The 25,538-nt window shown below is 41.9% G+C and overlaps 1 protein-coding gene across 1 annotated transcript in view; it reads left to right on the forward strand.

Annotated features, from left to right (window-relative positions):
* MYO7B (myosin VIIB) overlaps positions 1-25,538 on the forward strand; it is a 145,578-nt gene that overhangs the window by 39,345 nt on the left and 80,695 nt on the right. The window contains 11 exon segments of the mRNA XM_036744081.1: positions 1,214-1,335; positions 2,491-2,633; positions 4,539-4,652; positions 5,367-5,520; positions 8,559-8,635; positions 12,248-12,367; positions 15,413-15,555; positions 16,316-16,526; positions 17,359-17,494; positions 19,294-19,457; positions 24,975-25,112. Of these exon segments, the coding sequence (XP_036599976.1) occupies positions 1,214-1,335; positions 2,491-2,633; positions 4,539-4,652; positions 5,367-5,520; positions 8,559-8,635; positions 12,248-12,367; positions 15,413-15,555; positions 16,316-16,526; positions 17,359-17,494; positions 19,294-19,457; positions 24,975-25,112 (1,522 nt within the window).

Genomic DNA, 25,538 nt, shown 5'->3' on the forward strand with positions numbered 1-25,538 from the left:
AGGAAGGAAGGAAGGAAGGAAGAAAGAAAGAAAGGAAGGAAGGAAGGAAGGAAGGAAGGAAGAAAGAAAGAAAGAAAGAAAAAGAAAAAAAGAGAGGAAGAAAGAAAGAGAGAAGGAAAGAAAGAAAAAGAAAGAAAGAAAGAAAGAAAGAAAGAAAGAAAGAAAGAAAGAAAGAAAGAAAGAAAGAAAGGAAGGAAGGAGGGAAGAAAGAAAGGAAGGAAGGAAGGAAGGAAGGAAGAAAGAAAGAAAGAAAGAAAGAAAGAAAGAAAGAAAGAAAGAAAGAAAGAAAGGAAGGAAGAAAGAAAGAAAGAAAGAAAAAGAAGGAAAGTGAGAAAGTTATACTTCAATTGGAGAGTTCGTCAGTGTTCTCTCTGGAGGTGAATAATATTTTTTCATTATGAGTTCTCTGAAATTGTCTTGGATCATTGTATTGATCAGCGTAGCCAAGTCTTTCACAGTTGATCATCATTACAACATTGCTATCATTGTGTACAACGACCTTCCGGTTCTTCTCACTTCACTTTGCATCACTTCATATACGTCTTGCCTTGTTTTTTCTGAAATTAGCTGCCTTGCCATTTCCCACAGCACAATAGCATTCTATTACAATCATATGCCACAACTTGTTCAACCATCATCCAACTAATGAGCATCCCTTCAATTTCCAGTTCTTTGATACGACAAAAAAGAGCTGCTATAAATATTTTTGTACACATAGATCTTTTCCCCTTTTCTTTGATTTCTTTGGGATACAGACCTAGTAGTGGTATTGATGGATCCAAAGGTATTCACCCCTGATTGACCTCAGGGTCATGGATGGTAGGAGCCAGGAGAAACCTTAGAGTCCATCTAGTCCACTTTACAGATGAAAACCTAAAATCCAGGAATGTTAATCTTCAAGGTCCCTTCAAGGTCTTACATTCTATTGCTTTAATGGATGTGAATGTTATTTGACCACCATAAAAGCACACTAAAAATTATTATTGTCAGTCAATAAACGTTTACTAAGTGCCTACTGTGTGTCAGGCTTTGCATTAAGTGCTGTGAAGCAGATCCCAGGCTTCTCTCAGACATGAAAAGATAACATGTGACTTCATATCTTTTTTATTTTTTTTTGCTGTAAAATGAGGGATGGGAATATATGATCTTTCCCAGCTCTAAATCCCATGAGCCTGTGAGACTAACTTTGTATCTGATTTTTGGTTCTTTCTAGTGGTGAGTCAGGAGCCGGGAAGACAGAAACAACCAAACTAATGCTTCAATTCTTAGCCATCATTAGTGGCCAGCATTCTTCCATTGAGCAGCAGGTCCTGGAAGCCAGCCCCATTCTGGAAGGTAGGTGGGTCGCTAGCCCTTCTTGAGAAGGTGGGTCCCTCCTTTGACCGTCCCTTGTCCAGTCAATCAACAAATATTTACAAAGCAGCCGCTATGCCAATAGAGTAGGTGCTGAGGGTAAAAAGATAAAAATGAAATTGCCCCTGCCCTCAAGGGATGTTATGGAAGGGAGGGAGAAGAGAAACAACATACAAATATAAACAAAATAAATACAAATTAATGTGGAGTGAGCACTGGCAGCTTCATGTAGTCAAATTTTGAATGAAATGGCAGATTCTAAGAAGTGACAACAGGAAGGAGAGTATGCAGACATGGAAGACAGACAGGGCAAAGGCGTGGAGGCAGGGGACAAGACGTCAGGTGGGAGGAAAAGCAGGCAGATCAGTCTCGTTGGACCCCAACTTTAGGTTTAGAATTCCCTCACTCTTACTGCTGAAGCAATGTAGTTTGCGCAGTGTGGTCTGTGAGTCCATGAGGATTCCTCAATCTGCTCCTGAATGTAAATATGGGATGTTTTACAATGTTTGGGTGATCTCAGAAATTCCAAGGGAAGAAGAGAGAAATCCCAGGTAGGGACAGGGAAAGTTATTTATTCTTTACCCTGAGGGACTTTTTTGTTAGAAACCTACCAACCATAAGGTTCAAGTTCATTGGGTTCAAGTCCATTATGTGCTTACACTGATGCTACCTTAGATAATAATAATAACAGTAGTTAGTACTTATATAGTGTTTTAAGGCTTACAACACAATTTATGTATGTTAACCCAGTAGATCCTTAACAACAATCCTAGGAGGTAGGGACTTTTATTATCCCATTTTACAGATGAAGAAATGAGATGCAGGGTAAGTGACTTGCCCAGGGTTACACAGCTTATGATAAGTCTGAGGCAAGATTCAAACTCAGGTCTTCCAAGTCCCATGCTTTATCCACTGGGCCACCTAACTACCACAGAGATCAGAAGGGATAGATGTGGACCCCACAATTACTCACTTTCTGTTCACGGGGAGGAATGGCATGGAATGCCAAGATTACATCTGACACTCCAATCGACCACTCCCTTTTCTATTCTGCCTGCCACCCTGCAACTTTGTCTAATGGATAAGAAATCATGCCTCTTCTTTCCTGACCTCCCCTGGCACCACTTTCTTTCTCAGCATTTGGCAATGCCAAGACAGTTCGAAATGACAACTCGAGCCGCTTTGGGAAATACATTGAAATCCACTTCAACAAAAATGGAGTGATTGAAGGAGCCCAGATAGAACATTTCCTGCTAGAGAAGTCCCGGGTGTGCCGGCAGGTAAGTCCATCTCGCATGGGAGATCATTTTGAGCAGCAGAGGTGGTCCACAGTGAAATGGGGAAGTAGTCATGGTTTGTCTTCAATGTCTCTCCACATATTCTTTCTAGTACCACCACTACCCTGGCACCCAGACCCTGATTCATCTAGACCTTCTCTCCTAGATGACATCTCTTCCTCCAGATTTTTTCTTTTCTCCCTGAGACAAAAATAATTTATCTTATGCCAGAACCAAAACTAACTGTAGGCAAAGTAGGCAGCTGTCTAGGACATGCCACTCAAGGGGAAGCAGTCAGATACACTTTGAATATTACTTTTTATAAACTCACATATTTCGAAGGCCAGAGAATTCTATTCTGCATGCCAGACAATAGTTTTATGGTATTGGATTGCAACAAAGACTCTAAACCTTTAGTTTGAGTGAAATTTCCAGAGATTGTATTATGTCACACAAATACTTCATCGTGTTTCTATCTTATGGCACAAAGTCTCATAGTCCAGGACTCAGCTCCGTGACAATAGTCTTTTAGATACTGCCCAGATAAACCATTGTAGTGTCTGCTAATATGTTAGTTATTGTATTAACCTTCCCAGGCAGGAATGGCTTTATCCTTTACTTCAGTGAACAGATGTGAGTGTTTCTTCCACACACATAGACAGATCATGGACCTCAGAGATAGCCCAGGGAAGAGATGATTTAGAACGAGACATGAGAACCATCTTCAAGTATTTAAAGGATTGTCATCATATGGAACAAGGATTAGATTTGTCCTGGTATATTGTAGAAGAGATTCTTGTTCATGCATGGGTTCAACTCAATGGGAATCCTTGTCAACTCTGAGATTCAATGATTCTTTGATTCTGTGAAAGACACAGAATGTATATTGGTGTTTCTTTTCTTTTTCTCTTTCTTTCCTTTCTTCTTTCCTTCCTCTCTCTTATTTATTTCTTTTTCTCCTTCCTTCCTTCCTTCCTTCCTTCCTTCCTTCCTTCCTTCCTTCCTTCCTTCCTTCCTTCCTTCCTTTCCTCCCTCCCTCCTTCCTTCCTTCCTTCCTTCCTTCCTTCCTTCCATCCTTTTTCTCTTATTTGACACTGTGTCTCCATATCTCACTCAGACTAGAAGTATGGTAGCTATTCATGATCCCAATCCTGTTGCGGTTCAACATGAAACCTTTAGTCTATTCCACTTCCCACTTGGGTTGGTTTGTCTTTCCTTAAAAAGTCTGGCACCACCACCACCCCCCTTCCCAGGGGGACACTATGTTGGTGCCAGATTTAGTATGGCTATCTGATTGACTTTAACCCTACTGCAGCTCAGGACTCCTGAAATCAAGCTATTTTTAGCCTCCCCTAAAAATAGGGATTACAAATATGCACCATCCCGTGCCCAGAATCTATTATTAAAAAAGTTAGCAGGTTCCAGTTTTGGATCATGTACCTAAGTTTTGAGGTCAGTATCGGATAGGGCAACCATAACTTTACCTGAATGGTCACTTGCTATGTCCCATCAGAGACAGAACCTTCTGCTGGATAGACCATGGGGCTGCTCCAGTGTGGCAGTACTCTCAACATTTTTACACTCCTACAAATCAACCAAAAACAATGACTTTGTAAAACCGACTTTGAATGACTTAAGAACTCTTATCGATGCAATAGGCAACCAGCACTCCAGAGGACTGATGAAGCTTGTTACCCACCTCATGACAGAAAGGGGATGAACTCAGGGTCCAGAATGAGATAGACATTTTTGGAAATGGACAATGCAGGAATTTTTTTGTTTGACCATGCAGATTTATTACAAGGATTTTGTTACTGGAGGATGGTGGAAGGAAAAGAAAATAAATGTTTGTTTGTTGAAAATTAGTTCTACTGATAACTTTTCTCTCTGCCATTTTCCTCCTTCCAGGCCCCAGAAGAGAGGAACTACCACATCTTTTACTGCATGTTAATGGGGATGAATGAGGAGCAAAAGAAGCTACTGAGTTTGGGGACAGTCTCAGAATACAACTACCTGACCATGGTATGGAACACTATTTCCTAGCTGTCTCTCTACCACGCCAGTCTCTGCCTTATCTCTACCTGCGCCCATCACTTCCTTCACCCTTTTATCCAGGTTTCTAAGGGGCTTAACTTAGCTTACAAAGAAAGATGTTATTATGTCAAATGCAAAAAGCCATTCAGACAATAAAGGGCTTTAGCTGGTTTGGATCTGTCAGGGATTAATTATCACACAGTAGCTAAAAGCTAGCAGCCAGGAGGACACAACTTGTGTGGCCCAGTCAGAGTTACAGCTAGGGTGGGACTTTGCCCCAGGGTGCTAATATTTAGAGGGTACTGACAAATTGAAGTCTTTCAATAGCTTAGAAACAACTGAGTGATACTTAGTTAGCAAGAATAATTAGGAAAATCTCAGACGGGCATTGTCTGCCAAACTCCTACTCCTCCTCCTCCTCCTCCTCCTCCTCCTCCTCTTCCTCCTCCTCCTCCCCCTCCCCCCCCTCTTCTCTCCCTTCTCCTTAGGTGCCCCACCCTAAGTTCTGTTAAACTGACACACAGAATTTGCATGATATCCATTTCCAACTCAGTCCCTTGCTAAGTTCTTTGCTAAGCTGAAAGTCATTGTATCACTGAGATGACATTGCATTGTTATCTGTAAGTCAGTGCCACGGGTGGGGGGCAGTATGGCCATTCAAAGATTGTTTGACACTCATGCCATGTCCTCCTACTTCCCTAGGGTAACTGCACATCCTGTGAGGGTCGCAATGATGTCAAGGATTATGCCTCCCTTCGCTCTGCTATGAAAGTTCTTATGTTCTCTGATTCTGAAAACTGGGACATCAGCAAATTGTTGGCAGCTATCCTTCACCTGGGTAATGTGGAGTTTTCAGGTAAGTCTGGTTCTCCTTGAATCTAAGTGGCACAGTGCATGGAGTACTGGACTCAGAGTCAGGAAGACCTAACTTAGACATTTACCAGCTGTATGGCTCTGGACAAGTCACTTAACCTCTCAGTGCCTAGGTTTTCTTAAAATGAGAGATTGGACTTGATTACGTCTAAGTTCCCTTCTGACTCTAACTCTATGATTCTAATGTATTGGAGAAAGTTCTGGGCTTGTAATCAGGAGACCTAGTCTCGATATCATTCCCCTCTTTTAATAATTTCCTATTTATCTTGCATATAATTTGTTTTTTGCATATTCATTTGCTTGTTGTCTCCCGTATTAGATTGTGAGCTCCTTGAGAGCAGGGACTGTCTTTTGCCTTTCTTTGTATCTCAAGCAGTTAGCACGATGCCTGACACATAGTAGGTGCTTAATTGACTAACCTGCTGATTTCGGCTTGGTTAGGTAGGCAAGACATATATATTCATGGACAATTAGGAAAAAACAACAACACGGGGCAGTAGCAGATAATGAAATACTAAGCTGAGTGTAATCAGGCACTAAAATACATGACAGAAAAAGGAAGAGCTGTATGAGTAGTCAAAAAGAAAACTCAGCAAAGGCTAAAATGAGCAGAGAATACTTCATAGAGAAGATGGAACTTAGTGAGGCAGCTAGGTGGTACAGTGAATAGAACGTCGGACTTGGAGTCAGGAAGACCTGAATTCATATCCTGCCTTAGACACTTACTAGCTGCATGATCCTTTAGATTATAAGCAACTTGAGGGCAGGGATCGTCTTTTGCCTCTTTTTATATCCCCAGTGCTTAGCACAGTGGTTGGTACATAGTAGGTGCTTGATCTTTCTCTGACTTTCCTCATCTGTAAAATGGGAGTGAAAATGGCACCTACCTCACAGAATTGTTGCAAGGTTCAAATTAGGTAACAGATATAAAGGGCTTTGAAAACCTCAAAACACCGTGTAAATACCAGCTATCATCGTTCTTGCTGAGTCATTTCAGTTGTATCCAACTCTTCGTGACCCCTTTTGGGGTTTTCTTGGCAGAGATACTGGCGTGGTTTGCCATTTCCTTCTCCAGCTCATTTTACAGATGAGGGAAACTGAGGCAGACAGGTCTAAGCAACATGCCCAGGGTCACACAGATAGTAAGTGTCCGAGGCTGGTCTTCCTGACTCCAGGCCCAGCACTCTATCCACTTCGCCACCCAGCTGGTTGTTGTTGCTGTTGTGCTTATTACGTCCCCTGCTTTTATTACCAGGTCTTAAATGTGAAAGCAGGCTCTGGGTAAGTCGAGGAGTGGGAAGGTTGCATGTAAGCCTGGGCAGAAGGTCAGAAAGGTTGAAGCAAAGTGTGGAGAAGGGAACAATATAGTACATGCAGAGGACAGGGAGAAGACAACTGGCACTTTATGTATTAGACAGCCATGGGAGATAATGTTGACTGGATAGAGTGCTGGAAAGACTTACCTTCATGTCTTCAAATCTGGCCTTAGACACTTATCAGCTGTGTGACCTTGGGCAAGTCACTTAACCTGGTTTACCTCAGCTTTCTCATCTGTAAAATAAGTTGGAGAAGGAAATGGCAAACCACTCTGGTATCTTTTCCAAGAAAGCCCCAGATAGGATCATGAAGAGTTGGACACAATCAAAAAACAACCCAACAACAACAAAGAGGGACCAGGCTGTAGATGATATAAAATGCCGGCATGACTAATTTTCGCATGGGTAAAATCTCATGAGGATCTTTGCAAAAGTCATTTTTCTACCATCAGTTAAGGAGGTTGGAATTTATATGTGACATTATGGGTACAATATGACCCTGGAACAGGCGTAGTGCTGACAGACTTTGACCTTGTGCAGACGCCCCGCCTCTAGTTAATGAAATTCCAGAGATGGTTCTCTAAGAATGTAATCCCTTCTGAAACATAGGATCGGCCTGCTCTTAGAACACGTGTTAATCTTCCTGGGCAGCTCTGACCTGTGGCAGGAGGTCTAATCCAGTAGTTCTTAAAGTGGGGTCCATGGGCCCTGAGGCACCCCAAGACCCTCTCAGGGGGTGTGAGAGGTCAAAACTATTTTCATAATATACTAGAATGTTATTTGCCTATTAAAATACTCTTCTTTTGCAACCACATTATCCGTGTGAGGTTTGATTGTCTCCATGTACTTAGACCAAAATGATATATTATACATAATAGATGGAATGCAGAAGCATCCTTCTTTTAATACATACATTTAATAATACAATACATATATTAGGGATTTGCAAAAATATGAAGAACAATGCTATTCTTCTACTAAATTCTGTTTTGTAACATAGTTATTTTCATTCAAATGTTACTTTATTAACATATAATGGGTTTATTTTAATTTTTAATAAATATTTTAAAATTTTTATCAGTTTCAATTTCTATAATAGTAAGTATCAATAGATACAACTTACACAAAGGAAAGCTCTTTGGAGTCCTCAGTAGTTTTAAAGAGTGTATTGGGGTCCCAGAACTAAAAAGTTGGAGACCTGCTAGGGAACTGTTATTCTCTCACCTTCTGTTTTTCATTCTGACACACTCCAAACTACCCTCACCCAATACCATCCCTAGAAATCAATGTCCTCATTTTGTCCCCTGGCTGCCCAGGTTCCCTCAGACAATTTCTTCTCCAATGTTCCAAAACCTTCCCTCCCCACTGGAAAATTCTCTCTCATTCCCTAATCTCATCGGAAGAAATGTATCACAGAGGAAAGGGATCTAATTCACAATTAAGGTTCCAGCAGCTACTAACATCTAAGTATGTTACCCCTCCCAGGGGTCTTTGCTTCTGAAAAGATGACATTTAAGGACACTTGTCCTAATCCCAAGATATAATAATCTTCAACAGTGAGATTTCAGGACAGTGGGAGAAGTTTTGGGGGGAAAGTGCCCTGTCCCCCTCAAATCTCAGAGTAAGAGCTTCCTTCTCTAGGCCAACTTTTCTTGCAATGTTTATTGTTTTTAAAAGCCAAATGTTTATTATTTCTGGCTTCTAGCTACTATTTCTGATAATCTGGACTGCTCCGATGTCGTGGAGACCCCACACTTCCTGGCTGCAGTTAAGTTATTGGAGGTAAGTTCTGGCATCCATTTTTATGAGAACATGCCCATGATCCAGGTCTTTGGGCTGTTGGATCCTCCAACATGTTTCTCTTTTTAGTCCTGCTGCTTCCCCCTTCAGCCCTGCTTCTCTTCTCCACTTCCGTGCATCGATCTGCTCTGACTTCCTGACTGTTCTAGGGATAGCCCTGGTCTTACAGTAGCGGCAGGAAATCGTGGCATCATCTTAACTTAATTTTAGCAAAATGGTGAAGTTGTCAAAATGTGTCATCGATGCTCTCCCATTCTGTTTTCCATGCCTCTCCTTTTTTTCTTTCCCTATTCATGAACTTCACCTTCAGACATTTCTCAACCTCATGGTGCCTCCTGGCTGCCCATGTTTCCACTATGGTGCCCTTACCCATTACTTCATGTTCTAGACCTATCCTGCCCCCACAATGAAACTTCTCCTCCTCTCACTACCCCTCCAACTCTCTCATAGCTTGGAAGGAGCTGTGGCATAATGGTGTAATAGCGATGATAATAATAATAAAATGGGGATAATAGCTAGCACTTATTAAGCACCAACTATGTGCCAATAACTGTGCCAAGCACTTTGAAATTATTATCTTATCAGACTCGCATAACAACCCTAGGAAGTAGATGCTATTATCACCCCCATTTTGCAATTGAAGAAACTGAGGCAGGCATAGGTTAAGTGACTTGCCCAGGGTCACATAGCTAGTAACCTGAAGCTGGATTTGAATTCAGGTCTTCCTGACTCTAAGCCCAGCAATTTATCCACTGCACCATCTGCCTTAAAAAGGGGGGGAGGCAGCTAGGTGGCACAGTGAGTAGGGCACTAGCCCTGGAGTCAGGAGGACCTGAGTTCAAATCCAGCCTCAGACACTGGACACACTAGCTATGTGACCTTAGGCAAGTCACTTAACCCCAATTGTCCTGCCTTCCCCCCTCAAAAAAAAGGAAAGAAAAAAAGAGTATAGGACTTAAAGTTAGACCACCTGAGTTCTAATCCAAGCTTTACCATGTACTATCTCTGTGACCTTCGGCAAAACATCTAATCTCCCTGGTCCTCAGTTTCCTCATCTGTAAAATGTTGTTGTTTGTCCTTCGTTCTCAAAGAGGACCATGACATCAGGGAGGTGATGCCATGACATGTAAGTGAATTGGATTTAAGTGAGGGAGGGCTATGCAAGGGCACCAGGCTCACTTTCTCCTCTAGTGCCATCTGGGTCCAGTGGCAAGATGTAGATCAGGATGACTGGAGGCCATTTCCAGTCATCCTGATCTGTAAAAAGACCCTTCCAGGGACCTTCAGGTCCCTTCCAGTCCTAATGATCTATGACTGGACATATAACTTCCCTGGCTGATATGTCCCATCCGCTCATATTTATCCTAGGAAAAAAAGTAATATATGCTAAGGAGTTAATGTCTAATAATGTTACCATTGCCAAATGACATGTGTACTTTGGAGCAATGCATTTTATTTATTTATTTTTAACATAAGTGTTTTTATAGAAATGTATTCATTTCTACCCATCAGTACTTTCTAACTGCTCTTCTCCCTAGACCAAAAACAGTTAAGCAAAACCATCTAATGATGGGACTATAACTGACAGTATGTGCCACTTTCTACCTTTGCAGTTTCCTGATTGTTAGAGAAAGGAAGACTCTATGTTTTGACGTTGACAGCATGGAACCAGTGTTGTTCATTTTATTTGACACAAGTTCTGACGCTTTCTGGAGTTTTATCTTTATGTACATATTTATGGGTCATTATGTATATTGTCCTTTTGGCTCTACTTTCTTCCCGCTGTATCATTTCGTCTTCCTCCTCTTCTCTGAATTTTTCATATGAGTCGTATTTTATGGTACAATTCTGTTCTATTACTTTACAGTTGTGGCCATTCCCCAATTGTTGGGAATATATTTTATTTCCAGATTTTTCTTATTAGAGGTAAAGTGGCTGTGATTCTCTCCCTCCTCATCTCTATCTCCTGCCCTCCCTGGCTTCCCATAAGTTTTGACTAAAATCTCACCTTCTGCAAGAAGCCTTTCCCAGTCCCTCTTAGGGCTGGCACCTCCCTCTAGACAAAGAAGGCACTGGCAGTAAGAGTTTATTGTCTCCAATTATCCTGTATGTATCTTTTTTGTACCTAACTGTTTCCATGCCATCTCTCACATTAAATTGTGAGCTCCCTGAGAACAGGGTTTTTGCCCTCATTTGTATGCCCAGCACTTAGCACAATGCCTGGCATGCAGTAGGTGCTTAATGAATGCTTCTTGACTGATTGACTGACCCCTAACTGTGGTTCCAGATGAAAACCATAATCTCAGATACACATTGACCCCTAACCCAGCTGTCCATTCTGCCATCACATGGTCCTGGGCACAAGGAAAATCAGATGAGAGAACAGGAACTCACCTGACATATCTAATCAATTACCAGATTTTGGAGTTTCTTTCTCTATAACATCTCTCAGATCCCTCTCCTTCTCTACTCCCACAGCCACAACTCCAGTTCAAGGCTTCATCACCACATGCCTGGATGACCAAAATAGCCTTGTAATTGTTTTCCCTGCCTCAAGTCTCCCCCCTCTCCAATCCAACCGCCACTCAGCGGCCAGAATGATCTTGCTAAAACTTCAGTAAACTCCAGGGGCTTCCCGTTACCTCTAGGCTAAAGTATAAACTGTTGTGTTTGGCATTTAAAGTTTTTTACAACTTCGTTCCTTCCTAGTCTTTTAAGACATAATTCTTCACTATATACTCCATGGTCAAGCTATTCTGGCTTATTTGCTGTTCCATACATGTGATACTTGATATCCCATATCTCTCCCCTTTCACTAGCTGGCCCCCATGCCTGGAAAGCTCTTCCTTCTCACCTCCACCTTTTAGAATCCTTAAAAATTCAGCTTAGAAGCTAGCTGTGTGACCTTGGGCAAGTCACTTAACTTCAATTGCCTCCCCCAAAACACAATCACCTGTAGGAGGCCTTTTGCGGTCTCCCCTCTTCCCCCTCCCCACTGCCATTGCCTACCTTTAAAGGCAGCTAGGTGGTACAGTGGCTAGAGTGCTGGGCCGGGAGTCAGGAAGACTTGAGTTCAAATTCAGCACCAGATATTTTCTGGCTGTGTAACCCTGGGCAAATAACTCAATCTTTCTCTGCTTCAGTTTCCTCAACTGTAAAATGGGGCTAATAATAGCCCCTGCCTTCCAAGGTCATTGAAAGTCTCAAATTAGATAATGTTTGTAAAATGCTTAGTGCAGGGCCAGTACATAGCAGGTGCTTAATAAATGCTTATTTCCTTGCTCTGAGGTTACTTTCTATCTGTTCTCTATGTATCTTACATATACCTCTTAATTCATGTCATTTCCCTCATTAGAATGTAGGCACCTTAGGGGCAAGGACTAATTTTTCCATTTTCTTAGAATCCCCAGCTCTTACCACAATGTCTACCTGGCACATAATAAGCACTTAATAAATGCTTGTTAATTGATAATTATAAAATCAGCTCTGAGTTCATGCCTACATAGTGGCTCAGTAATAACATCTCTGTTCAAAGACAATCACTTTTTTTCCCTCAGAGAATAATCCCCTGATGCTCTCCTGGTGTTTACACAGGTGAAGGCTGTGGAGCTCCAGACGTGTCTGACCAATCACTACATCATCATCCGAGGGGAAGGTGTCTCCCGACCTCTAAACGTCCTCCAGGCCAGCGACCGGCGAGATGCTTTTGTCAAGGTAGAAAGATTCCTATGTCTTATCCATCCTTCTCTGGTCCCTTCCCAACTTCCTCTACAGTTTGATACTGGGAATATTTAGTCATTTTTCTCTTTTAATGTGCTCCATGGCAATGGAAATGGCCTCTTCCACTTTTTGTGTGTCCTTCAGGTAACTAAAAGAGCCAGAAGGGATTCAAACCATATCTGCCACTCCCTAGTGCCACATTCAGATCTATTTCATACATGTTAGTGTCTTACCTTGCCGTGAGCCCTTCCATTTTGACAGATCTGATCCCCACTTCATCAGAATGACTGAGAATTGCATCTGTTTTGATATTTTTAACTTCAGCAACACTCTCTTGCATAGGACCTTCCCAAATATTCCCCTAGACTTTCTTTTCTCCTCCTAATATAATTTCTCATAACCTCCCCTTATATTGCTTCTATCTTTATACAACTCCATTTCTTTTCATATCCCAGAAATATGATTAGAAATCATCTCTCACATTTCACTCTGGACTTTTAATGGTCTCCTTTGGTATAAGCTCTCTCATCACTTATTTACAACCTAGCATGATGTACGATGTCCTAAGGTGTTCACCCTTGCATGTCGACAGCTCCTCTTAGCCATACCTTTTTTTCACTTCTCGTTCCTTGTCATTCTCCCCATCCCCACCCTTCTCCATATGTATTTCACTCCTCTCTGTCTGGCTCTTGAGGACCTCTATAATCTGACTGATCCAACTTTATCTCCCTCAACTCACACCTCTTTCCACTCTAAGTATTTGAACACACCCTCACTTTGGTCAAGTCAGCATGCCCCATATGTGCTGTACTCATTCCTGGGTAGAATAGTGGATAGATGGAGTGTTGGCTTTGGAGTCAGGTAGACCTGAATTTAAAACCTGCCGCAGACACTTGTTCTGAGCTCCTGGGCTGAACCTAGATGTTGGTAACTATGAATCTGTATTTGGTCTGTCTGTTGATGTTTATAATTTGTTTGTATGTTGCTCCAAAGTTCAGGGTGCTGGCCTTCTCCCCTGAACTAAGTGACTGATATTTGTATGCTGAATTAAAGTGAGCTTGTCAACCCCTTCACCTTGCTTTCCTTAGTTAAGCAGATCAAAAGAACCTGTGCTGTTGGCAGCTTTCCAGGTGCTGGCTGTGGGTGGATCTTACACCCCCACAGAAGCTGCTAGCCGGATTGTTGAAACTGTGTGACCCTGGGCAAGCCATCTAACTTCTCTCAATCTTAGTTTTCTCATCTATAAAATGGAGGTATTAATAACACCTATCTCATATAAGTTGTTTAGCAATTATTATGATTGAAATCTAGCTCGTCTTCCAGGTCCAATTTGAGTCCTACCTTCTACATTAAGCCTACCACCACTGCTCATTCTTCATTGCCCTTGGCATTTGATTATATGAACTAATGAATGAAAATGAATTCATTTTCCCCACCTTTTATTTATTTTTTATTCTCACCTTCAAATTCATTCTAAGTAGTGAATTTGAACTATTTTAAATTCTTTCTCTTATTCTTTTTTTAACATTCATTTTTTAAAATCCCGAGTTCCAAATTCTCTCCCTCTCTATAGCCTCTCCCCCACCTATTAAGAATGCAAGCAATGGCATACACATTATTCATGTGAAGTCATACAAAATATTTCCACATTAGCCATATTACAACAAAAAAGGCAAGAAAAATAAAGTGAAAAAATGCTTCAGTCTGCACTCAGAGTTCATCAGTTCTCTTTCTGGAGGAAGATAGCATTTTTCATCATAAGTCCTTTGGAATTGTCATGGATCATTGTATTGATCAGAGTAGCTAGGTGTTTCACATCATCATTACAATATTCAGTTTTATGATGATAGTAACAATCCAAAGCACTTTTATGATGCCCTGAAGGCTATTTATAGGCCAAAGATGTATGATGCATCTCAATTACTCAGCACTGATGGAGCCACATTGATTAGTGATAAGGACGTGATCCTGGGGAGATGGGCTGAACACTTCCATACTATTCTCAACAGACTGACATCAGTCAATGTTGAAGCCATTGACCGTATACCTCAGGTTGAAGGCAATCCCTCTCTAGCCAAACTTCTAAGTGAAGATGAGGGTTTGAATGTCATTAGGTTCTTCGTGTGTGGCAAAGAGCCTGCTGCTGACTCTATTCCAACAGAGGTTTATAACGCAGGGGGTCCACTGCTCACACAAAAGCTGACTGATATCTTCTGGGTTATATGGCAAGAGGAGATTATTCCCCAGGAGTTGAAGGATGCCACCATTGTCTATCTCTATAAAGGAAAAGGAAATAGTTTATCCTGTGACAATCACAGGGGGAAGGGCCTCTCTCCTAGGCACTGCCAACAAGATTCTTGCCAGAGTCCTATTTAGTGGGCTGATCCTCCCCTTGAGAGATGGTCATATTGCCTAAGGGATTGTTGTTAGCGACCCCTGCTCAGTGTGGTGGTGTGGATAGCCACGTCCATCATATGATCAAAGGTTGGAGAGGCCCAGGCTTACTCCTCCCCACCTCCAACACGTGCACACACACATGCACACACCCTCATGCATGCAGACACACATGCATGCACATACACACGCATGCACACACTACACCCTGTACCACGACACAATACACATACATCCTCTCAGTATGACTACTTTAAAAATATGTGTATTTATTTTTTAAAAAATTAAAAATCAGTCTTCCTTACTTTATAGTCAAGTTTCATCTATTTTGTGCACTACACAGCACTTGGCAAAGTTCTGGATAATAATAATAATTAATAATGAAAGTTGCTAGCACTATAGAGTGCTCTAGAGTTTGTTTGCAAAGCTGTTATGTATTTGTTATTATATTTGATCATGGGTAATCACAGTACTACTGATTAGCTGATTGAAGTCAAATCTGCAGCTCCATGAATTGCCAAGAGCTAGTACATGTAGTACCATGAATTGCCCAGCTAGTTCACAAGACAGATTAGAGAAATTGCCTTTATCTGTCTCATCCTCAGTCTCCTTCAATGCCTCTGTTGCTCACCACCTTATTTCCAGAGAATTTATGGACATCTCTTCCTATGGATAGTCAACAAGATCAATGCTGCAATCTTCAAGGAACCCTCCAAAGACCCTCAGAACGTGCGCAGGTCCATCGGCCTCCTGGACATATTTGGCTTTGAAAACTTTCACACAAATAGGTATGATGGTCCCAATTTGTTTCTAAGGAGGTGGTGAGCAGATAAAGAGCCAGTTGGATCGCTAGCTCTTCCCTACATTGGTTTCCTAGTGATCTCAGGGAGATACTAGACATGCCTCTCCTTCCTGAATGGTCCTCTTGACACTGTGATCTGAAGCATATAATATCTAGAGTATAAAATTTAGTTCTGGATGCCACTATTTTGGGAAGAATATTGATAAGGTAGAGGGGATCCAGAGGAGGACAATCAGGATGGTAAAGGGCCTTGAGCAGCAGCTAAATAAGCACCGTTTGAAGGAACTGGGGATGTTTAGGCTGGGGAAGAGAAGACTTAGTTGGGGACATGATAGCTGTCTTCAGGTAAACGAAGGGCATGACTTAGAAGAGGGACTAAATTTATTCTGCTTGGCCCCAGTGGCCAAACCTAGGAACAATGAGTGACAGTTGCAAAGAAGGAAATTTAGCTTTGATATAATATATGGGAGATATTATCATATAAATATTTGTGATGAGTAATATGTGTTTAAATGTATATGTGTGTACAGTAAGTTTGGGAATAAAGAATATGGACAGACAGTTGGATTCATGGATAGTCACACAGGGTGGGCCATGATAACTGATCATCTTGATGATGTCCTAACAAGGACTCTCTGGCATGCTATAGAATAAGAGAAATATTAGGGAAGCTTTGCTGTATGGGAAAAATCAAAGTAACATCCTGAAAGGCAGGGCTAATGATCCCACTGGGGTTGCTCCTACAGCTTTGAGCAACTCTGCATCAACTTTGCCAATGAGCATCTCCAACAATTCTTTGTCCGCCATGTCTTCAAAATGGAGCAGGAAGAGTACCACGCAGAGAACATCACCTGGAACTACATTCATTTCAATGACAATCGGCCCACTTTGGACCTACTGGCTCTCAAACCAATGAACATCATCTCATTGATGGATGAGGAGAGCAAATTCCCTAAGGTGAGTGTCCCTCCTCTCACTGTGGGATCCAGCTGTCAGTCACACTCCAGTTTGGGATCATTCATCTTTATCACCATCAAAAAACCCATTTTAAGTGGTTTCTGTGTGCCTAAAGTTGCAAAAGGTTCACTAAGTAATTGTAGGAAGTCATTCTTCCTCCTGAAATCATGGAATCATTAGTGGATTTTCACTTAAGTCTCAAAGAATTAAGTCAGATCCTGAGATGGCTTAGTGACGTATGTCTCCCACCCCAGATGTGGTTATGACCAGCACTTTCAGAAGACAGTCTGGAGTGGTTTATTAATTGGTGTGTCATAAGTGAGGTTTGGGGGATGTGACCAAAGTGGCCATTTTCCTTTTTTGCTTAGGCTTTGGGATTACCTCGGGAAATAGTTGCTTCCTGCTCACTGGAGGTTTTCAAGCAGAAGCTGGAAGACCACTTGTTGGGGATGTTGTAGAGGGATTCCTCTTAAGATATAGGTTGGGAACAGATCTTCTCTGAGTTTCCTTCAAATTCTGATATTCTGTGAGGGCAGTAATGAAAAAGAAGTGGGCTATGAGTCAGGAAGCCTGTGTTTTAGTCTAGCTCTGTTACTGACTCATTGCATAAGTACTACAATCTCTCTGGGCCTGAGTTTTTTCATCTCTGAAATGAAAAGAGTGGAATAGGTGATCTCTGTGATTTCTTTTAGCTCTGATACTCTATAATTCCAAATCCTAGTTTCTATTGCCCCGGGAGTTACTGAGTTCTCAGGTCAAAATGAGTAATATAACTAATCTACTAATGATCAGTTGTCACTATCCCAACATCCTGGTTATGTGCTTCTTCCAGGGCACAGATGCCACCATGTTACAAAAAATGAACCATCTCCACAGTGAGAGCAAAATATATGTGGCACCCAAGAACATTCATGACATGAAATTTGGCATCGTTCATTTTGCTGGTTTGGTTCATTATCATGCTGAAGGTGAGTGTCGTCATTCTGTTTATACCTGTAGCAAGGTGGGGGTTAGGATGGCCAGGGAAGGGGAGGGACAGTGAGATTTGTAAATTTCTCCATTAAAACAATGAGGAATGGGAGGAATGAATGAATGAAGAAATGAATGAGTAGACTGATGAAAAATAATTGATTGAGTACTTACTATTTGCCAGACACTGTGGTAAGTGCTGGGGATAAAAATATAAGCCAGCAAGACAGTCCCACCTTCAATTAAGGAGCTTAAGTTCTAATAGTGTCTCTAAATGGTCTCTTCTCTATGGTCCTTTGTAGGTCGAAATGCTATGATTTACCCTTATAATTGGAGAAATCAAAATGTGGGATGGTTGATCTAAACATAATTTAAGTGACATAAAAGGGAGTGAAATTTCTCCAAACCATCTCAAAAAGAAATAAAACAAGCTTTATCATACATTATATATGGATATACGCATGAATATGTACATATTATACATATTTTATATATGTATACATATACATATGTATACATATATATACGAAGTTTACTGATTTTTGGCACCAGCTAGCACCTCCCAGACTGCCTATAATATTGATGAGGGAGGGGAGTTTCTATATTCCCCATTTACTATACCTCTGATCCTTTAATCTCTCTCCCCCACTTCATGTTTCATTCCTTCTAAATGTATCCTTATAGGGAACTCCAATATCCTCGCTCTTCACTGTTTTGCTAGTCCACCACCCCTGCTCTACCTACGCTTTCTTCTCTTCAAAGTCTTGACCTCCTGGTTAGCCAATTTAACTGTGTCTGTCCTCTGCCCTTACATCCATACCTGGCCAGTCCTCAGCCCTGGGGTGACTGTAACAACCAGCTTATCTGCCCCCACTTGCATCCTGATGAAAGGAGTCATACAGCTATGTTCACTGGGTTATCTCATCTCAACTGAGCTCTTATTGCCCGGCAAAAGCAGCCCTTTTATTCCCACAGTGGCTCTTCCAAACCTTCTTTCCTCTCTCCTTGTGCCCCGTATGTTACCCCATCCTGATTCTTCCCAGCCAAGGACATTGCATCCTGCTTTCTTGACAAAATTCAGGCCATCTAGGCTTGAGCCACCTGTTCTCTTCTACTCCCCACCTCCAAACCCCTCCCCATGGTCCTTTGTTTCTTTGTTCCAGTGTGATGAAAATCTTGGTGGTCCTTCTTTTTGCCAAGGCCATTCATTCCCTCTACTAGTAAGTACCCTTAATTACTCTACCCTCCCATCTCCTCTTGCAGTTTATTCCCCCAATCACATAACATTCTATCCATCATCTATCATCTATCTATCATCTATCTATCTATCTATCCATTTCTCTCTCTCTCTCTCTCTCTCTCTCTCTCTCTCTCTCTGTATATATATGTATGTGTATATAATCTTTCTCTGCCTCATCCTTTGCCCTCTCTCACTCTGTTTTTCTCTGCCTCAGTCTCTCTCCCTCTCTCAATCTCTTTTTCTCTCTCTCGCCACCACCACCACCAACATCATTATCATCATCATTTTATACACCTCCTTATAAGTACTAGAGCATAGACTCAAACTTCTAGGGAATTTGTGAATCATTTATTATGTGAATTTTTGTGTTCTAGAGATGAATTATGTCTGATTTTCTGAAGGAAAACGAGCATGTATGGCATTTGGGCAAAATGTTGGAGAAAAAAGGCTAGAAGATGTGAGAAGTAGGGGAAATTGGTGAATAAGATGCCACCCTCGCTCTTACTTTTCCCCTAGTTTGACTCTACAGTGGTAAAGATGGGTTTGCTCTCCTGACAGGTTTCTTGGAGAAGAATCGTGATGTTCTGAGTACTGATATTATCAAACTGGTATATTCATCTCAAAATAAGTTCCTGAACCAAATTTTCCAGTTGGAACCTTCCCAGATCAAGCTACGCCACGGGACCATCCGTCTGGCTAGGTCTGCAGACTTACTCTCTAAAGTAAGTTTGCTGTTTGAAGGTTATGATTAGCCTAGGAGCCAAGATCACCTTTTATTACATTCCCAATGCCCAGACCAGGTCTTGAGGGTGTTGGGATGAGAGGCTGGGTCATAGTGCACAGAGGTGGCTGAGGTCCTGATCTCTCTAGATCACTGGTTCCCAATCCAAGCATGGCATACTGCACGAAGTTATTCCCGGCATATCACAGTGTCCCAGGTTTCCTCACTTCTCTTGGCCAAGGGTGAGAGAAAGAACTTTTTAAAGGCTAGAGAAATAGTAGGAGAGTGGGCTCTTGTGTGTTTTCATGCATGTGTGTGAGAGACAGACAGACAGAGACAGAGAAACAGAGAGGGACAAAGAGAGAAATAGGAGATGGTCTGGCAGAGAGAGAAAAGTACTGAGGTAGGTTGTACAGTGAATAGTGCACTAGATTTATAGTTAGGAAGATGTGAGTTCAGATCCTGATTCAGACACTAAATGACTGGATGGCCCTGGGCAAGTCACTTAACCTCTGCCTACCTCAAAATGATTTAAAAAAGAACTTGTCATGAGATACTCTTTGTGTCTGCATCTGGCAGATGTTGAGACAGATGTGGATGAAAGGTGCCAAGGTTAGGTTTCTTTATTTCCCAGATGGTGTGAATTGAGGCAAGAAGAGAAACACCCAAACCAGCTCCTATGTGAGATAAAAACTGATTCCAGGACTCAACAGTTATTTAGTCTCTCCTCCTGCCAAGACACAAAACTGGTCCCAAATCGTTTTAGGCTAGTTAGAATCTATCCAGGGGCTTCTGTCTGTGGTGTGGCCCAAAAGCAGAGGAGATCTGGAACAGTCAGTCTTGATATCTTGCTACCTATCGTCTGCTAGACCCTGGGTGAAGCTAACTCTGACTTTTCTGGGCATCGGTTCAAAGGATAAGTAAAATGAGAGCATTGAACTAGAAATCCTTTTTTTAGCTCTAAATTTTAGGAAATTTTTTTTAGAAAGCTTTCAGGAAGGATAAATTTATAACCTCCCTTTGAAGTGCTCGTTGTACTAGAAATCCCGACTTACTGTTGGCTCTTGGGATTGTATATTTAGAGCTAGGAAGGATTTTAGAGAGGTTAGCTTACTCAGCTCCCCCATTTTACAGTTGAGGAAACTGAGACCAGTGAGGTTAAATGACTTGTCCAAGATCACAGGGTGGCAAATGGCAGAATAAGAACTTGAACCCAGGTCCTCTGACTCAAAATCTACCACTGTGCCTCCCACTGGCAAGCTTAGAGTCTTCCACCTGAAGCGGGGGCCCTTTTCTGTTGGTTTTGTTCTCAGCAGTTTCACAAGTCACTTGAACCGTGTGTTCACCATTAGAGCTATAACTAGAAATTTTTTTCCCATCAAGCAAACACAATCGAACTAGAGGCACAGAAGACAGCCCTATCACAGGGGGCCCCTGTTAGGAGAGGGGGTTGTCCAAACTGTCCTCACTGGGGAGGGGGGTGATCCCAGGATGGAATTTAGAGAGGGAAACTATTTTGGGGAGAAGAGAAACTTCCCCTCAGTTTCTTCATATGTAAAATGGAGTAGTAGTGTAAGGGAGTGGACTAGATGGTTTCTGAGCACGAGATCGAGCTGCTGAACCTTCCCCTATTCCACAGTTTTGCCTCAGTTAGACCCTGCAAGCTCTTATCAAAAAGGTGTCTGGAACAAATTGCCCTCGGGAACCCATCAGTTCACTCCTGGGAAATTCCGCTGTGAACTCAAAGGCACCGGCCCTCGGTTTAGATACCAGCCACAAGAGGGCACTATTGTTTCACTGTGAGAACAAAGTATTCAGCCTGACTCGTAAAATAGCACCTAGAAATTCTGTCTAGCAAGGCCAGACAGCAACATTGCAGGCTGGGAAATTGCCTTCAGCACACCTCACTTGCTGGGGTTCTTTTTTTTGGCCTTTATGCCCATTTTTAGCACCATCACGGGCACCCAATACTCTCACACTTTCTTCACAGAAAGAAGAGGTCTGATAAACTAATTTGCCTTCCTAGATTATTGTTCAATATTTCAATATTAGTAATAAAAATAACTCACATTCCTGCAATTCTGCCAACACCTCAAACTCTACATGTCTAAAACTGAGCTCATTATCTTCTCCCAATCTCCCACAACATACCCCTCCTTCCCTCCCTTCCTTCCTCCCTTCCTTCCTCTTTTCATTCCCTTTCTTCCTTCCTGTCTCACTTCCTTCTTTCCTCCCTCCCTCACTCCCTCCCTTCTCCCTTCCTTCCTTTCTTCTTTCCTCCTTCCCTCTCTTCCTTTCTCTTCCTTCCCTCCTTCCTTCCTCCCTCCCTTTCTTCCTTCCTTCCTTCCTTTCTTCCTTCCTTCCTTCCTTCCCTCCTTCCTTCCTCCCTCCCTCCTTCCTCCCTCTTTCCCTTCCTTCCTTCTCTCCTTCCTTCCTTCCTTTCTTATTCCTTCATTCCCCAATAGCCAAACAGCTCCAATTCTACCTTCACAAAGTCTCTTACCCACATCCCCCTTCTCTTCACACTCATGACCACCACTCTGTTAGGCTGATTTGCCCAAATATGCACAACTAGTTAGTTATTGGAGCTAGGACTAAAACTCCAAGTACCTGGTTCTAATATCAGCTATCTTACTTACCACCTGTGTGACTTTGGACAAATCACTGCATCACTCTGATATTCAATTGCTTCATCTATAAAATAAGATGGCTGTCCTAGAGGTCCTCTGAGGTCCTTTCCAGCTCTAGATTTATGATCCTATGGCCTCCGGACTGTCTAGCTCTGCACCACAGAGCCGCTCCCTGCCTACATGGAACTCCATCCTTAAAGCCAGTCCTATGCTGATATAAACCAGTGTCAAATCAATATTTTATTTCCAGAACCCTAAGGAAACCAAATGGAGAAGTGTTACTTTCTCCAGAAGCCAACAGATAATTCAGAATTCATTTGGATTTTATTGCCAGACTGAAGCCTTGCTCACCTTGAACTCTACAGACAATGACATCACATACTGGTCAGCACAAAGGACCTCAAAATTGGTCTCTGGGATCTGTTCCAATCCTGGAACCGCCTATAGGAACACTACACCTGGGGTAGTGATTTGTTCGCCAAACCCAATCGGAAAAGAATTCAAGCTCCTCCTATGGGCCACTTTTCAGCGAGATCATAGTATCATACGCTTAGAGTTAAAGTGGATCTTAGGAGTCCAACCTTCTCATTTTATAAATGAGTAAACAGGTTTAGAGAGGTGGATGGGCTTGCCCAGGGTCTCACAAGTAGTGAGGCACAGAGCTGAAATTCAAATCCAGTCCCTCTGTCCCCAAATCTAGCATTCTTTCCTCTGTACCAGGGATTTTTCCTACCTCTAACTCCTGGAGCCCAGTGTTGAAGAATGGAAAAATCAGCCGTTTTCATGGCTCTGGGCCCATCCTTATTTCTATTGTGGTGGAAATCACCAGGGCCATTCTTAGGTTTCTGTGCAATAGGTGGCTGTCTACATGGTGATTTCAGAATCACTGGGATATTCCCACTCAAAAGTACCTTTCTGATCTGCTTTATCACAGGTGATAAAGCATGGAATCACAAAATCACAGAACCACATGGTTTAAAAGGGCCTTGGAAGTCCTATAGAGCATATTTGTTTTGAGTATTTTCTTTTTCTTTCTCAAAGAAGGGAGAGGTAAGAATGAGGAGGGAAAATGCTCACTAACTGAAAAAAAAATTAATTTAAACAAAGATGGGTGATATTGGCCCACTGATTTTCCAAGCTAGCATTTACATAGGGCTTTGCAAAGCATTTTCCATAGGTTATCTTATTTGATCTTCAAAATAACCTTGTGAGATAGGTGCTATTATTATCCTCTTTTTACAGATGGGGAAACTAAGGCTGTAAGAGGTTAAGTGACTTGCCCTGAATCACACAGCTAGGAAGAGCTAGGGCCAAAATCACACAGCTAGGGAGAATTCCAACCCAGCTCTTCCTGACACTAAACCCAAAATTCAATCCACTTTCAACCAAAAATGTCAATAGCTACTTAGGGTTTATTGCAGTGGTAAACTGAGTAAGAATGGTAGCCTGACCCTATGGTTAACAGATTGAACAGTGAGTCAAGAAACTGGAATTCTATCCCCAATCTCAATTCTGCTCATAATACTGCCTCGATGGGACCCTGAGCATATCAAATAACCTCTCTGCTCTTCTATATCTCTCATCTATAAATGGATGCTAATGCTATCCCATTCAACTGATTCAGAATGCAAATGAAAGGAATACATTTCTTATGGCTCAGTTGGGGGTAGGCACTAACTATTTGAGATTATTTTAATAAGCATTACAGTACATTAGAAAATTGGTGGGGAGTAAAATTGTAGGAAGAAAGCAGATCATTGGCTGCAGGCTTCTTGATTGATTTAACTGCAGGAGAAGATGACAGAACAGTTTTATAATCATTATTATTGATAATAATTACCAATGACTTACTGACGCCTGGGGAGACAATGACCTCATATTTTTCTTGGCTTGTGAATGCTTCCAGAAAACATAATGGCAGTCATACATTCCTTATTGAATATTCCCAGGACTTAATAAATGGCCACTGAGAAACTAATCATTAATTTAATGCTAGGAAAGACCCACTTTCCTCTGTCTCCCCTCCCTTCCCCACCTTGCCCCTTAATCATTCTTTATTAAGTTTCCTGAAATCTTATTCCAAATGACCACTTAGGCATAGCCAGACACACACACACACACACACACACACACACACACACACACACACACACATTCCCCCTAACCTAGCCCAGAAATGGGTACGAATGTTGGATTTGCCTGATGTTAGATCCTTGAGAAAACATAGAGGGACCTCACTCATGTGAAAAATCCATACTTAGGGCCCATACAAAAATCCTTACAAGAGCCCAAACATACATTTAGCTCCCAGGGGTCACTGACTAGCTAAGCATAAGAATCCTATTCCTTAATAAAGGCTAGGGTCTGGTCATCCCATACTCCTCCTGGTGGTTATATGTTTGCCCAATAGCAGAGAGTAGATAAAAGAAACGCCAAATTCTCTGGTTCTCAAAAAGTTGGATGCCTCTCTGCCTACCATCTCTATCTCTGAATGGCAGGACTTATCTCATTAATTTGGGGATGTGGTCCATGGGGATTGTTCTAATTCATGTCTTAGCTTAGCCCTCTCCCACTGGGGGACTTTGCCCTCTTTCCTTCCCTGCTACATTTTAGAAATTATGTGAGCATAGCCTAACAGTATTGACCAAACAAGCATTGCTTAACTGTATACAGTGTTTTACTGCTATCATAGAAGCAAAAGAAATAAAATAAAATATGTTAAAACCGTTACTGCATGGACTACATGGCTGTGGCTCCTCCCAGACTCAAGCAACATAAGGGTTTTCAGGATAACTGAATTTTTTATGGAAGTCTTCTTTTCCTTCTCCTCTTTTAAGTGTGTCCATGTGTTTGTACATATGGGTTCATGATGTGCTTTTGTTCTACAGAATGCTGATGCCACCAAAGGCCCCTCTACCCTAGCAAGCCAGTTCAAGCAGTCCCTGGATCAGCTGATGAAAATCCTGAACAATTGCCAACCCTACTTTATCCGCTGCATCAAACCCAATGAGTTCAAGAAACCACTGGTAACTTGCATCCTTCCCCCATCTTAGTTGCCATTTTAAGGAGAGATCCAAGGTCCTGAGCTGCCCAGAAAGCTACCTGAGGTTTAAAGCACTCTTGGCCAGCATCCACTGAAAATCACACTTTCAGAGCCCCCACCAATGCGTTTTCTTTTACCAGCCCAATTAGAGGGACATTTTAGATTAAAGAAAAAGACATATAACCAAAAGGCATAACAAATAAGTTATATGAAAGACCCTCCATGAAAAGTAAACTGTACATGATACAAATCTGCTGTGTATTACAACCCACTTTTTCTGTTCTGCTTTGTATATAGAAATGCTTCTCTTATTTGGCTTTTGCTAAGTTCAGAATTTTAAAAAATTAAATAAAGATTTCTCCCTCCACCTCCCCAACCCACTCCCAATAGTATACTTTCCCATCAATTG

Source organism: Trichosurus vulpecula, chromosome 2 (assembly GCF_011100635.1).
Source record: "Trichosurus vulpecula isolate mTriVul1 chromosome 2, mTriVul1.pri, whole genome shotgun sequence".
In the NCBI taxonomy this organism is placed as follows: Eukaryota; Metazoa; Chordata; class Mammalia; order Diprotodontia; family Phalangeridae; genus Trichosurus; species Trichosurus vulpecula.